Below are 16,353 nucleotides of genomic sequence, written 5' to 3'. Positions count from 1 at the left end.
AATGCATAAATTATCAAGCAATTCATGTTTGCATTGTACCGAAAGAAATTATAGAATGGATCACATCCTAAAACGCATTCAAAAGAACATATTTTTGCATTTCATATTGGGAGTTTGTCCAGGTTAACTGGCTCAAAAATGTAAATGTAGCCTTTTATGGAAATTCTTCACCCTTCTGATCTGAATATATAGGTTGTTTTTGCTACTGTACCATTAATTCTTTGATAACTGGTGCAATTCATAATGTTGCATTTTTTAGTTGATTTATAATGTTAGACAATGTTTTCTGGTGAATATAGCTTCTTATAGCCATATTCCACCCTTTCTGATCTGAATAAACAGGCTGTTTTTGCTATACCGTACCTTTAAGATTCTCAGTTATCTGATGCAATTCACATTTATAGAATAGGTCTCATACTAAAAAGCATCAAAAAGGAAATATTTTTGCATTTAATTTTTTCTTGGAGCCACTTTTTAATATTAGTCAAGGTTTATTGGCTCAAAAATGTAAATGTAGCTTTTCATGGCCATTTTCACCTGAATAAACAGGCTGTTTTTGCTACTGTACCTTTAAAATTCTCAGTTAACTGGTGCAATTCACATTGTTCATCAGAATGACGTGCTGAATATGAAAATGTGGGCGGTCATATGTTAATGAGCTCGTGGTTGAGACAACAAAAAAGACTATTTGAAAATATGCTCCTTTGCATCTTAGTTTTATTGCACAAATTATTGAGCAATTCATAATTCATATTTGCATTGCGTCAAGAGCGTTTATTGGATAGATCACATCCAATTTTTGCATATTTTTTCTCGGCCATGCTTTTTAATGTTAGTCCAGTTTATTGTCACAAAAATGTAAATGTTGCCTTTTATGGCCATTTTCCACCCTTTCTGATCTGAATAAACAAGCCGTCTTTGCTACTGTACCTTTAAGATTCTCAGTTAACTGATGCAGTTCACATTTTTAGAATAGATCACATCCTAAAAAAGCATTAAAAGGAACACGTTTGCATTTTATATATTTTTTTGGATTGATTTCAAAGGTTTATTAAATATAGCTTTTTATGGCCGTTTTTCACCCTTTCTGACATGAATAAAAAGGTTATTTTTTCTACTGTACCTTTAAGATTCTTAGCTCACTAGCGCAAATCACGTTTATAGAATAGATAACAACCCAAAATGTATTAAAGGAGACATTTGCATTTTATTTAGTTATATTTATTTATTTTATTAAGGGACTACGCGTGAAAAGTAGCCAATTTGGCTCAATTTGACACATTTTTACATGTGTGTATTATTAATGTGTATTGTCCCTCATTAAGTTTTTTATTTAGGCAAGGTGTATTGGCTCAAGAATGTAAATGTAGCTTTTTACTACCATTTTCCACCCTTTCTGACCTGAATAAACAAGCTGTTTTTGCTACTGTACCTTTAAGACTCTCAGTTAACTGGTGCAATTTTTGGCCGAAGCACTGAATATGCAAATACGGGTGGTTATAGAGCATACTCCTTGTAGATTTTTTACATTTTCTAATGAGTTTATAGGATTGTGAAACGCCATAGACAGCTGTATAGTTCGGCCTTACAGCATAAGTCTGAGTCTGCAATTTCAGATGTGTGGGATGTGCACAGAACCTACTGTAAACCTGCTTAAGTCCCGCCATAAACTTTCAGGACTGGAAACAGCATGCAACTTTTAAAGCATGCACCATTTTTCCCCTTCCTTTCTTTCCCTCTGTTTCTTTTTTTATTAGCACCCCTGAAGACAGAGCGGACGGGAGCGTGCGTGCCAGCGGAGCATTCCCGTGCCCTTCAAAGTGTGCCAGCCTGCCTCCCTTTTAATTAGATTTCTGTCTTATCAGTTGCAGAGGGAAGAGGGGAGAAGAAAAGGCTCCCGCACACATTCCGTGTGGTTCTGATTACCGCGGCGGGGAGCGGCCTGATGGGACGGGTGTAACTCCACACCTCCGCCAGCCTACAGATAGCATCAAGAGAGAGCCGCCCATCACACACAACCTTCAAAAACACCAGTGAAGGTGGAAAAAAAGCTGCAGAACTGGTTGTGCGCTCTCGTTTTCACTCACTCGTTTTCCGGCTCTTGTAGAGGGCTGCTTTAAGTAATCAAGTTAATGCATTAGGTATTATGAACTAACAATGAAAAATAGTGTTTCAGCATTTATTCATCTAGGCTAATGTAATTTCTAGAGATGATGTGTGAACAAAACTTCACTAAACATTCATTATTTAATGTGTCATGAAACAAGTTATATATATACCTGAAGTATAAATATTCAACAAAACATAATAATATCATGAAAAAGTTTATATAATCACTTAAGTTTAAAAAAAATTATGTTTTAAATGTTTCAAAAATTTTATTTAAAATTTAAATGTATAAATTAAATTAATATTTTATTTGAGTGTTGATTATTAATAAATTTGATTAATTAATTGAAACTTTATTTTTGGCTAAATGAAAACTTTGGTTTCAGTATATCTGTAAAAAATGCATTTTGGTGCATCACTATTAAAATATCAATATTCATTTCATGAACAAACATACAATAACAAAGAATAATATTTCTAAATAATATTTTAAAAACTAAATTATTATTTAAATTATTATAAATGATTATTATGACAAAAAGAAATGTGTCACCTGAATCCATTTGACCTAAAATATTCACTTCTACGAAATTAATATTTCAATAATTTAAAAACACATTTGCATGTTCATGGTTCTCTAATGTTGGTTAATGGTCACATAACATGACCGTAAACAAACGAAATATTTATAAATCTTTTTTTGTGTTTTATTTTGATTTTTTTTAAAGTAATGTACATTTATTAACATTATTATTATTATTGTTTTTTATTTTTTTATGTTTTTATCCCTCACAAACCCCCAGTTCGCTCATGATATGAAAAATGTATGTAAAATTTCACTCAAATATGAAAACTGTCATCATTTACTCACCCTCATGTCATCCTAAACCTGTATGGCTTAAAACATAAAAGGAGAAATTATGAAAAATGTTCACGCTTCACACATACAATGAGAGTGAATGGGAACTCGTACTTCTGACCTCCAAAAATGACTAAAAACACCATAAATGCACCGAAAATGTGTATATTTTGTGCGCAATTTCTCAATCTTCTTTAATGGAGTTACTTTTGTGTCTTTTTCATGCAATCAAACATACTGTGTTTAAGAGCAACACATTTTGGAATTAAGTAAAATAAAAGATTGCAAATAAAAAGTCTTCTTAAGGCTGTTTTAATCACAAAAATAAAGTAACTGATAACTGATGCAAATCTTTGTTATACAAAGTTTGATCAAAAAGTTATCAGTTGCTTATTTTGTAATTAAAACAGCCTTAAGAAGACTTTTTATTTGCAATCCTTTATTTTTTTTTATTAAATATAAAATATATAAAAATATATATAATATATAAAATATAATAAGTTTTGCTCTCAAACGCAGTATATTTGATTGCATTCAAAAAAGACACAAATATAACTAATTATGGAGCCATGTGATAATTTTGTACAGGAAACATGCGCATGCATGATTCTAGGTTTGTTGTCAGAAACCAAATGCTATTGCTTCTGGTTTGTCTCATAACTGAAGAAACACGCGGCAGTGCAAATGAGATTTGTGAAAGACTATGTGAAAAATTACTTAAATTCTTGACTTTTATTGTATTTTTTGTAGTTTTTGGAGGTTAAAACATGTTGCTGGTCACAAAATGCTTTCATTGCATGGAAAAGAGCATCTTTAAGACCGTCCAAAGTATCTTTGAGGGTGACTAATTGATGCATTTTCATTTTTTGGGTGGACTGTCCCTTTAAGTTCAGTGCATGAGGAAAAGGCCCCACACCCAAGGCTTTCTTCTTCGAGATTCTTTAATATACACCTGAGCTGTGTCAAGTCCTGCCTTAGTCAAAAGAATTAACCTCGAGTGAACAACAGGCAACATTGTCCCGCTTGTCAGCCGAAAGCTCGCATTACCAAGTTCAATAGCGCCCTGGCAGACGGAAGCGAGGGACATCCCCATCTTTCCCTCAGCCACACACGCACACATTCCTCCCAGGACAAAAATCACAGCGCTGCTATGTGCCGATCTATTCCCGTGTCTTAAACGGATCCGCGGGACTGTCAGGGTCGGAGAATAATACGCCCCGGGAGGAGGGAACCTGCGGCTTTGATCAGGAAGAGCAGGAACTCAGCCTTTCTTTGAGCTCCTGTTCCATTCTCTCCAGGCTGGAGATGGACTACGATAAATCACCCTCATGTGCAACCACCCGTGCAACACACATGCACTTTAAAATGCGCTTTGTTATGGGTTCGTGCACGCTAATGGAAAGTGCAGACATGCAGAAATCTCTGTTTTTGGAAACACAAACTTTTCCATCGACTGAACCACTAATGGTTATTGATTTCAGTCGAGGGAAGTAACTGACTAAAATTAATGACATAAAAAACTTTATTTTAAGTTCACAGTAAGTCAACTTTGCAATTAAGAATCTTTTTTTTTTGCGACAAGATGCTTGTTTTTTGTCGCATTATATTGCAAACACAAATATAGAGGAGAATATATAAATGTGTACATTTGTCTGATATGCTACTATGCAAATTTACACTAAATGCAAATAAAATGCATATAAAAAAAGTGTTTTATTAAAATTTTTAAAATATCATCAAAAATTACACTAAATGCAACAGTGTATATAACCTAACAAATAACACTAAATACAACTAATATATATATATATATATATATATATATATATATATTAATAAATATGCAAACATAAACATTCATACATACACACATACATTTTTTTTGCATATATTATTTGCATTTAGTGTAATTCGATATACATTCATATATACATATACATACACACACACATGCATATGTCTTTATTATCTGACAAAATTAAACTAAATGCAACTAATACAGAATTCTTGGTTGCATTTTATGTGAATCTGTTTGATGATAAAGTCTGAAGTCACCCTAAATGTGAACCTCTTTTTGATTACGTCATGTCTTTTTTTGGACAAAAATGATCTAATCTGTATTACTGTTGGTAACTACTTTTGCAAAAGGGTAGACTGAAAATGGCCTGTCTACTAAAAGATAGTCCCGCCCCATTGGGACTCCACTGGGCCAGAAACTGAAATGTCAAGTGTTTTAAAGTAGTTTCTCCAACACAGCTGAGAAGAAACCTACCGAGAGGGCTAGCCATCCAGTGGACCACCACGGCTGCCTGGCTGTCACAAGATAAATGACTGTAGGTGATGTTGTTCACTTCATGGATGGCGTGTTTGCCCAGCGGATTCCAGTTCAGAGAGCAGTCTAATTGGGACAGAAAGAGCAGGAACACAAAGAGAGAGAGAGAGAGAGTGAGAGAGAGTGAAACAAAGTCAGGCAGTGTTTCCCAGTGAGAACACCGGTGAGATTCTTTGGCAAGCGGCGAGAGTAAATATGCAGCCATGCGAGGAGACGCTCTTTCCCTCTTTCTTTGTGCCTTCCGTCTTTCTTTTTTTCACTTGTTTCTTTCTCCTCAGCGGCTGCAGATAAGCAGGTATAGGAAGAGGAGCAGTCGTTTGTGTCCCTCACACCCCGTCGCTCTTTTTTACGCAATCCCTATTGTGATGCTAACCAGAATCAGGCCCGTTCCCGTTCGTAGTCACACACAATGGGGATTGAATGCCGAGCAGAAACCGGGATTAGCTACAAGATGAGAAACTTGACTTTTCAGCACTTAAGGGGGGATAAGAGCTTGACTGAAACAACATTTGGCATTAACAAGAGAATAAAAGCTATATTAAGCCAAGCAGAGAGAATCAATTAGGGTGACTCATACAAAGAACATTCCCGAGTCATATTTCACACCAAAAATCACTTTATATAACATATAGATAAAAGAATACATTGCTTTAAATGCAGAGAGTGTCATTTCTTTGCCTCTAGCATCACAGAATAGAACAATAATGACTATATATATTATATATAGACTATATTTATATACTATAAATAATGTTTTCAAACAGGTTGCCTAAATACCCTTCCCTGCTTTCTATTGGCTGACAAATAGATAGTCCCGCCCCAAACTCACGCCATTGGTTGAACCAATGTTGCTCAAATAAACTCAGCAATGTTGTGATGTTTTGAGACGAAATACTGCAACGTCAAAAAATATGACAAACACTACATTTAAAGAAAATTAAGATTTCTTTTGTGACATTGTTTTAGTGAAAATTAAGCACCAATTTTATTTTTTTTTGTTTAATTTTAGCTTATTTAAATAAAAATAATTTTATTTAAATAAGAAAATGACAATAATGTTTCCAAACAATTTTCATTACCATAATGTGAAATAAATAATGATATATTATTTAAATTGCAAAGTATTGATGCATCAATGTAATGTGTACTGCCTTTCTTTAGTTTTTGTTATTTTAATTTATGCTGATTTAAATAAAAATATATATATTTAAAATTTTCTCAAACAATTATCAAAATGCTAAATAATTAATAAAATTTGATTTAAATTGCAAAGTGTTGATGCATTAATGTAGTATGTGTACTGCCTCTTTTTAATTTACTATTTTGTTTGTTTCTTATTCTTATTATCAAAATGCAAAATAAATGATGATATATTACTTAAATTGTAAAGTATTAATAAATCAAAGTAGTATGTGTACTGCCTTTTACAGTTGATTATATTTTTATTCATGCTGATTTAAATAAAACTAATGTAAAAAATAATAATTTTTCCAAATAATTCTTATTACCATTATGCAAAATAAATAATGATATATTATTTAAATGGTAAAGTATTGATGCATTAATGTAGTATGTGTACAACTTTTCAGTCGATTACTTTTATTTAAATTCACACCAAATTTAGTTTATTATGCTTTTATTTTTAATGTATATATATATATATATAAATATTTGTAATTAAATAATAACTAACAAATAAATATATATATATACTGTATATATATATATATATATATACACATATATATTATTTTTATCATAATTTATCAGTAATGTTTTAATAATATAGTATAATAGAGTATCCAATGAGAATTATCAAGAATAGAATTTGGAAAAATAATATTTTGAGAGTTTGTATTATAAGAGTTTGTTTTGTGATTTGAGAAGGAAAGCATCCAGATGCATGATGCAGTTTATGAGAATTTTAAATTAACATCACAACTTAAAAGAACTGATGGAGTCTAAATAAACTTTTTTTTCTTTGTGCAAAATAAGATTATTAACTGTATAGTCAGAGACAGGTCTGATAATAAAGTGTCTTACTGTCGTATCGAAACGTGACTCCGAGTTTGCGGCCGCTCTCGTCGGCGCTGGACAACTGCGTTCCCTGCAGAGAAAGAGAACAGGGGACGGTTTAGAAAATGAATGTGACATTACATGAATTCAGCATCTGGAGTCGACTGTAACGGCAGCGTTGAGGCCGTCCAAGAGACAAACAGCAACTTGTGTAACAGGAATGTGAGTTCAAGCCTTGAAAAGCAGCAGCACTTCATGTGGTGACAGCCGAAGCACACAATCCCACAATTATGAGACTCCTGGCACTCAACAACACAGCGCTCGGTGCCAAAAGACTAATATAACCCTGTAGTAACACACAATACAGCACTAACTGACCCAGAATCAGCCGTGTGTATCTCAGGTGAGATAACGAAGGGTTACGGCTGACTCCAGAGCAGCGCTTCAAGGTGTATCCAAGTCAGTCAAAACAAATATGCTTGCGTGACAGAAGCAGACAGACGCTGCACGAGACGCGCCAGATCAGGGCGGATGTGTAAAAACAAAAAGGAAGATACATAAAATAGGGATTATCAAATAAAGCGAGCATATTTCAAGAGAAAAGTCACGGGGTGAAGGATCCTGGCAAACGTGGAGTGACACTAAAGAGGCCTTGTTCTTGTGTGTATCAGCGATCTTATCGTCTTCCTCGTGTTATCTGGGATAAAGGAAGTCATCTGACATTGCAGGATTCCCTCCCACCCAGCAGATCCTCAATAATGAGATACCGAGATAGAAAAATACTTTAAAGCATATCAGTGATCACAGCATACTTATGTAGGACAGTTATTGCTAAATATTTATTTTTAAATTAAGATCTTCAACAAGGACCTCCCATGCTTAAGAGAAAATATTTGCATATCCATGAATCGGGTGTATTTCTTCACTTTTGTGTAATACTTATATAAGGGTTTGTTAAAGTCACTCAAACTAAATATAAATCTTAGAAAATTTGAAAAAAAAGCTGAATTAATTTATATTTTATTAAAAAAAATAATAATATAAAAATAATTTGCAATATGCTTTTCTAAAAATATTAATAATAAAATATAATTTTATTTGTACTACATATATATAAAAATATATTTAAGGTATATTTAAAATGAACTTAATATATGTAAATATATACATGAATAGATTTTTTTTTTTAGAAATATTTTTTAATATACTCTGTGTATTTGAGGTGCCCTTAATGTGGTTTGTCTGTTTCAGTGTTTATTCATTGCAGTATAATTTATGTACTATTACAGTTTTTATTAATATTTTAAATTAGCTTTTATTTCTATATTTCAGTTGTTGTTTTTTAGTAATATTGTTTCTAAAAAAAAAAAAAAAAAAAGTATTTATTTTTATTTTAGTTTTTATTTATTTCCAGCTAGTAATTTTAGTCCTTCAACTTCAGCTGCCACTTCAAAAAATTATTTTTACAGTGTATATGAGGCACAAAATGCATATTATGTAGGGTTTATATTAGGGTACATTACAAGAAAGTACCTCAAAGTACATTTTTCCATGGTAATACTGCATTTTTGGTCAATTACCATCTTAATACATAAATACAGTACCTTTTTGAAAGAAAAAAAAGGATGCTAGCCAATGATTTCCTAGTTATTTTTACTTTGTAAAATGAAAACACTGTCAATACAGTACAAATAAATCTCTTAAATTGCATCAGCAATATTGAATCAACACAAAATGCACCTGTTTGTGTCACTCTGGGAAAGCAATTTTCAATGCTGATCTGTTTTTATCCCGGTTTGGAGCATCTCTACTCCCCATACAATCCTTTTTTTTCTCCAAACATATAAATCATCCACAGTTTTCCTGCAAAACGCTCCACTGGAAACCTCAACAACCACATAAAGATAAACATGCCAGACGACTTCTCTGCTGCCAATCCAGTAAATGTCAATGATATTTTGCTTACATTAGAATAAACTATGCAGCTATGCAGCAGGGGAAACTGTAGACTCGCTGCTTTGCATAAATTGCTTGTGGGAAACTGCTGATTAAATGTGGTTTGAAATGTTAAGTGAATGGATCTGTGGACTTCCTGAACTAAAATAATCCAGCAAACAACCTAATTTAGCAAAAGCACTTACAATTAATGCAAACCCATCAGTGAGCTGCTACTAAAACAGTGTGAGTAAACGAGTCCAGCATATGCGCAAGAGTAATCTGTCTTAATGACATCCTCTGCCTCATTTCCACAGGATGTGCACTGATGAGGGCGTGACCTCTTGACCCTGTGTCTCGCTGACCCCGTACCTGGACCAGATGTACAGCTACAGACAAACAGTTATTCTAGTAAAAACGACGACTATTACAAACATTTGTGTTACTTGAAATAAAGCTGGAAAAATGACAATACAAATAATGAATTATTTTAGATAATAAAAATGACAAAAGACTACTTACTTAAAAATTAAAATTTTACTTTAAATGTTAAATGCTAATAAAAAATATTATATATAAATAATACAAAAAAAGACTAAAATATAAAGACCAAAGAGGGCAGCATGAATAAGTAGAAATATAAACATCTACAGACAAATAGACTGAAGTAGTTATTATAGTAAAAAAAAAAAAAACTATTAGAAAGGTTGTTACTTAAAATAAAGCTGAAATTAAAATAAATAAAGTATATATAATAGATTAGATTAAAAACTTAAAGTAAGCAAAATTTTTTTATTAAATTAGAAACTGGAAATAAATAAAAAGTAAAAAATAAAATGTTAATAAATGAATTCTAAATAGCAATATTTAAAAAAAAAAAATTTTTTTAAATCACAAAACCACAAATCATTTGACAAATGAAAACAAAAAAAATTCGAAATGTGTTGAAATATGTTTAAGTTAAAGTACAAAAATTATTAGCTGAAAATAAATAAAAATGAAAACGGAACAAAAAAATTAAATAAAAATAAATTCAGCCTAAATAGAAATATAAAAAAAAAAAATACAAACTGGAAATGAATAAAAAGTCAAACTAATTAAAACAAATTAAAATAATTTTACTAAAATTTAAACAAACTAATTATATATTTTAAAATACATAATATTTATATATTATATATAATATATATATAATTTTTATTTTTTAAACTGAAAAATATTCTTGGCAATTATCTGAAATAATTTTAAGTACTAAAATTACTAAATGGAAATACAAATTAAAACCGAAATAAAAAATTATTTAACTTAAATTGTAATATAAAAAAATCAAATAAAAATGTCAAACGCAAATCATTTAACTTACTAAAAATTAAACAAAAAAATATAAATATAAAAACGAAAAATATAAAAAATTTAAACGAATTCAAAATATTAATAAAAACTATAATAATAATAAAATAACACTGAAACAGACACCACGAATAAATACATGGATGACTCCACAAATAAATAGCATAAACAATTAAAAAGGCTTTTTTTTCTAGTTTTCTGAGGTTTATATTTAGTGTTAGTGATTTAAACAAACCGTATCAAAGTATAAGACTAAGAATTAAACTTCAACACATTTTCCTTCACTTTTCTCATTTTCCTCTGAAAAACCTGCAGTTCCTGCTCAGGAAGTCCAGGAGTATTTGTGGAAAAACATCCTGGACTTTTACTGGGAAAACTCTTCTGGAAGTTTAACGCTGCAGTTAATGAACTGAGGGGAACGAAAGCACAAACTAATTTGGCTCATAGCCCTTGGCCTCTCTATTAAAACGAGAGATTTTAGGTAGCAAAAGCCATTTACTGCCAGCAGAAGAAGGAGGCGTCAGGCTAATTCCTCATTTAGCAGCAGAATAAAGTGAGAAAGTCTGAGCTCCAGAGCAGCACTAATGGCTCCTGCCCTGCTGTCCTGGGGCCCAGCGGGGTCCTGAGGGTCACAGCGGACACACAGACAGCTGCTGCCACGACTGCTTCACACCTGCAGCTAATCACTTCATCTCTCTGAAAGTGCGTTTAAGAAGCTGTAATAGCATTGCTCACAAAATATCCCATTGCAACTATCATCTCCACCAAAACAGTGTTTGCCAAGTCATGCATCGCTATAACTAATGCTCATAGTTAGGGTTAATCATTTGAACAAACCATTGCATGTGACCCTGGACCTGCATGAAATCATGGCAGAGGTGTTTTATTGCTTTTAACTTTTATGCATTTCGCAGATGCTTTTATAGTGACTTACGTTGCATTCAAGGTTTGCATTTCATCAGTTCATGCTTTCCCTGGGAATCGAACCCATGATCTTGGTGTTACTAATGGCATGTTGTACTATTTGAGCTACAAGAAAGTGCCAGATTTTTGCCTGAAATGAGTGGAAAAAATCCCCAAAACTTACTTTAAAAAAAAATATATATATATATATTTTTTTAAATATATATATATTTAAAATACTATTAATTGACCACTATTAGAGCAAGACACTTTCAGAAGCTTATATATATAAATATATTTAATGTCAATGTCATTTAATATCAAATATACTAATACTATATAAGCATTTAATGTCGTGAAAAATATTTTTATATAAATAGAAATGAAAATTTTAAACTATATTTTATATAAATAGATATTTTTGCATGACATTAAATATTTTATATAAGTTTCAGAAACATTTTGCACTAATAGCTGCATTAATAATAATACATATATTTATTAATGTATTTAATGTATTAAATATATGTATTTATTGTCATGCAAAATATATATTTCAGACATAAGTGTCTCAAAAAAACATCTTAGAATAACTATTAAAATTATATATATCTTTATATATATATATATATATATATATATATATATGATAATTATTATAATATTGTATTATACAGTATATAATAATTATAATATGTTTATATGTATTATAATTAATATTTTTAATATATATCATTCATATTATCAATAGTTATTAGAGCAAGACGTTTTTACTATATATACACATTTTAGAAATATATTTGTATTTTTTATATCTTGCACTACTAACCACACACAAACACATATATATAATTTAAAAAATCTATATATTAATATAGTTTTTATTAGTGCATTAAGTATATAGTTTTTATAATTATAATATTTTCTGAAAATTATAGAAAGGTTTTTAATGTAACAAAATCTTCTTCCTTTGATTTTAATTGAAAATTGTCCTGTTCTAGTATCAGTTCAAATTTTGCCATTCATCTCACACACACACACACACACACACCTGGCACAGGCAATAGAAGCCATTAAAGGAATGAGATTTAGTTCAGTATTGTGTGGATCAGGGATGCAAGCGTGTCTGAACAGAGCGAGGGCAGGTGAAGCGCTGCCGATCCAACCAGGTGTTCCTCCTTCCATACGAATAATAACAGTAATTATATCATCCCAAACGAGGAAAAAACTTCACAGTATGGGAGCTGGGCTCAGGCTTTTATGCATTTATTTCCATTTATGTTTTCACAAAAGACTGACGACTACAGAGCAACTGCATTAACCCTATAAAGCCTGCTGTATTATACTTGAAACGCAAATGTCCAATGATCAAAACTGTCAGACAATCTACTCCACGCCTTCTGTCGTCTGGTTGATAGTTTAGACTTTTTTATCAAGTCCAAGCTCTTTTTGTCTAATTGTACAAACGTCCAGCTTCAGCTGGAGCTTCACGTGTGATTCTGCGGTCAAATCTTGACTGATTTTTCTCAAGTAAAGGTCAGAATAACGTCAGTAATATCTCCAGATGAACACTTACTGGACTGAAGCAGCTCAGCTTTACTTGATTCTCCATCAATCATGTTTTAGAGTCTCAAATCTGATCCTCAGGATCTTTTGAGGAGCGTTTGTTTCCAGAAGCTTTACTTTCACTGTTCCTCAGCGGAGGAATGATCTTCACAAGCCTCCAGAACATCTCACATCTTCTGAGGAGCGTTTGTTTCTTCAGCTCTGTTTTTATTTATTTTTTATTTATTCATCATTTATTTGAAAAATGTCATTATTTTGCATAATGCATTTTCTTTTGCAAAATTTCAAAAGCATATGTGACCCTGCAGCACAAAAGCAGTCTTAAGTCGCTGGGGTATATTTGTAGCAATAGCCAAAAATACATTGCATGGGTCAAAATTATTGATTTTTCTTTTATGCCAAAAATCATTAGGATATTCAGTAAAGATCATGTTCCATGAAGATATTTTGTAAATTTCCTACCGTAAATATATTAAAACTTCATTTTTGATTAGTAATATGCATTGCTAAGAACTTCATCTGGACAACTTTAAAGGCCATTTTCTCAATATTTAGATTTTTTTTGCACCCTCAGATTCTAGATTGTCAAATAGTTGTATCTCGACCAAATCTTTTCCTCTACCTTCTCACTATATCAGACTATATAAGCCATACACACTTGTTTTTTTATTTTCTTTGATATTTTGTCTAAAGGACCAATAAACGGTTTCAAAAATAGATTTTTCTGACTATTATTTCATGTGTCAGGCTTTACAGGGTTAATCTGGTAAACCGACTCATTCTGAAATGTTAACTTCTCACAATCCAATCCAGACAGACATAATCACAGGTTACATAAAGCAAGCAGTTTGAAGTACCTGGTCTGACTTGTGTTTTGGCATCTAAGCTCACACATGAAGCTAATTTAATGAGAACACTGCCAGCTATGTTACAAGTGTAGATGGTTCTTCTTAAAAACCCAATTAGCTGTAACCCATATGGAGACAACGGCAAACAAGCCAGCAGACCACACTTTTTTCAAAGGGCAGCTATTTGTTTGATCCTTCGCTGCTTCAATCTTCTCCCACCCGACTCGGAGGAAATGCATCCCTCTGGGATTTTGCCCCTGCATTGAACAGGAACATGCATGCTATCGGTTTCTCTCTGCTGAAGGGGAGATAGAGCATGATGGGATATCTGACCAGCGATGATCAATCAGAGGGACACTGCTGCTATTCTTTGGTCTGGGATCAGGAAGGGGGCAGATAATCTCTCTAGCATGAGAACAGTGGCGTGTGTTAGGATTACACATGAAGCTGAGGCGACCTGCGTCTCGCTGCTTTCTTCTGGTGCCTATTTACAAGAAACAAACGGCCTCATATGGATCCCAGATGATGCAAATAAACAGCATGAATAAATATCACAAGTGAATGGCAGAAAACAGCGCTTCAGTGAAACCCGATACTAAAACTTGCTGTACGATTTGGAGAGGAAAAAAAATATTGTAATTTCAAATGCATCCTTTTTTTTTTTTAAGAGTTCCAGGTTTGTTTTTAAATCTTAAATATTATATTTATTTATTACGCAATACATTTCTATTTATTAAAGTTACTAAAACTAAAACCATACAAAAACATTACTAGAAATAAAACAGAAATAAAACAAAATATATATATAAAAAAAATGTATTTCACTTTATTTATTTTTTATTCAACTTCTTGTTTTTATTTAACTTATTTTATTTCAGCAAGTCACCAAAACAACATTTCTCATCTTCATTTAGTTTAACTTGATGTACTAAAATAGCTAAAACCAAACATGAAAAAAAATCTACATAGACATAAAAATAAATAAATACAAATACAAAAAAAGAAAACCAATAAAAGAAAAAAAACACGACTACATTCCTTAAACTTTAACTAAAATTAAGATGAAAACATTTATAAAAAATATATAAATAAAAACTAATTCAAAATACTATAATAGTATCTCCGTGATACTAAAACAAACCTGGTTCAAACTAATTGAAAATTAGGTTAAATTTGCATATATCAACTAATATATGAAATATAATATATTATAATATATTATAATATTATATATAAAATATAGATTGACTAATATATAAAATATATATGAACTAATTTACTTTGCTTGTTTGTAGGGCTGCACAATTTGGCCAAAAAGTGTAATTAGCATCTATAGGAGTATAAAATAATAATAATAAAATGTATTAATGTTATTATAAATCATTTTATTAGAAACTTATTATTAATATAAAACAATTAAACAAAGCAAGAAATATTACTATAAGACTATTTCAAATTACAATACAAATATACTGTATATATGATCATGTAAAGCAACATTTACTGTGAACCGAGTCGCTCCGAGATACAGAAACCAGCAGATCATGAGCTGCTCACGTGTAAATTAACACAGTGCCATACTTCGCTCTGAAATGCACATATATTTGCAGCCTTTTTTCTGATTTGATATTCACACTAAGCCATAATAACAATTTTGATTTTAATTAATCGCTCAAGCCCTATAAACCTCGAGATACATTTTCAAAATTTTTTGCACATTTTTTTTGCACATTTTGTCCAATAAATTTGCATGCATAAACCTGAAACGATCTAAACAACCAGAGCAGTCAGACCTACAAGTGCCGCCACAAAAGCAAGAAATCAAATAATATAGCACGCTCCAGACCTCGTGGACTAAAGGAAGGCATCGCCTCCCATGTGATAAATCCAGCGCAGGAGAGCGGCCGCTCTCCATCACTATGTTTGTCTTACACGCACTTCTGATATTGAGCTTCAGATCTAGCTGATCTGCTCTCGGGGGGCTTGTTCCTCAGCGCAGTGAAAACAAACAAAACCCCCAGACCACTTCTCACTGTTTGTCCAACTAATTGCTTGGAGTATAAAAGAAACAAGCACTGGATTGATTTGAACTTTTCTGATGGAGGAAATTTGTAAATTGTCTTTATTTTTCAAAATTCACCCTATTTACTTTAATACATGTTCCTGGTCTTACTGTAAAGGATTTATGCGAAATTAACCAAAAGCCAAAAACTGATTTAGTCACTGCTTTAGCAAACTCGCATTCAGGTTTCACTCTATTCAGAACAATCCAATACACTTCTGACGGATGACATCCTGTCTTGCAAAAGTATAAGGAATTAAAATTAAATTATTAGTTTATTGGTTAACATGTTTACAATAAAGTTGTACATTTCTATTATTATGTAAAGTTAAAATATAACTATATAAAACTATAAATCATATATACATATATA

General features: G+C 31.8%; 1 protein-coding gene across 1 annotated transcript in view; it reads right to left on the bottom strand.

The window, feature by feature from the left end:
- The window catches only part of LOC107557418 (interleukin-17 receptor D-like), a 43,519-nt gene that overhangs the window by 11,944 nt on the left and 15,222 nt on the right, over nt 1–16,353 (bottom strand). The window contains exons 2-3 of the mRNA XM_016240833.1: nt 7,344–7,407; nt 5,241–5,366 (exon numbers count right to left, since the gene is read on the bottom strand). Of these exons, the coding sequence (XP_016096319.1) occupies nt 5,241–5,366; nt 7,344–7,407 (190 nt within the window). The remainder of the gene's footprint in view (nt 1–5,240; nt 5,367–7,343; nt 7,408–16,353) is intronic.

This window comes from Sinocyclocheilus grahami, unplaced genomic scaffold, assembly GCF_001515645.1.
Source record: "Sinocyclocheilus grahami isolate Dianchi unplaced genomic scaffold, SAMN03320097.WGS_v1.1 scaffold601.1, whole genome shotgun sequence".
In the NCBI taxonomy this organism is placed as follows: domain Eukaryota; kingdom Metazoa; phylum Chordata; class Actinopteri; order Cypriniformes; family Cyprinidae; genus Sinocyclocheilus; species Sinocyclocheilus grahami.
This window is presented reverse-complemented; position numbering and strand designations above follow the sequence as displayed.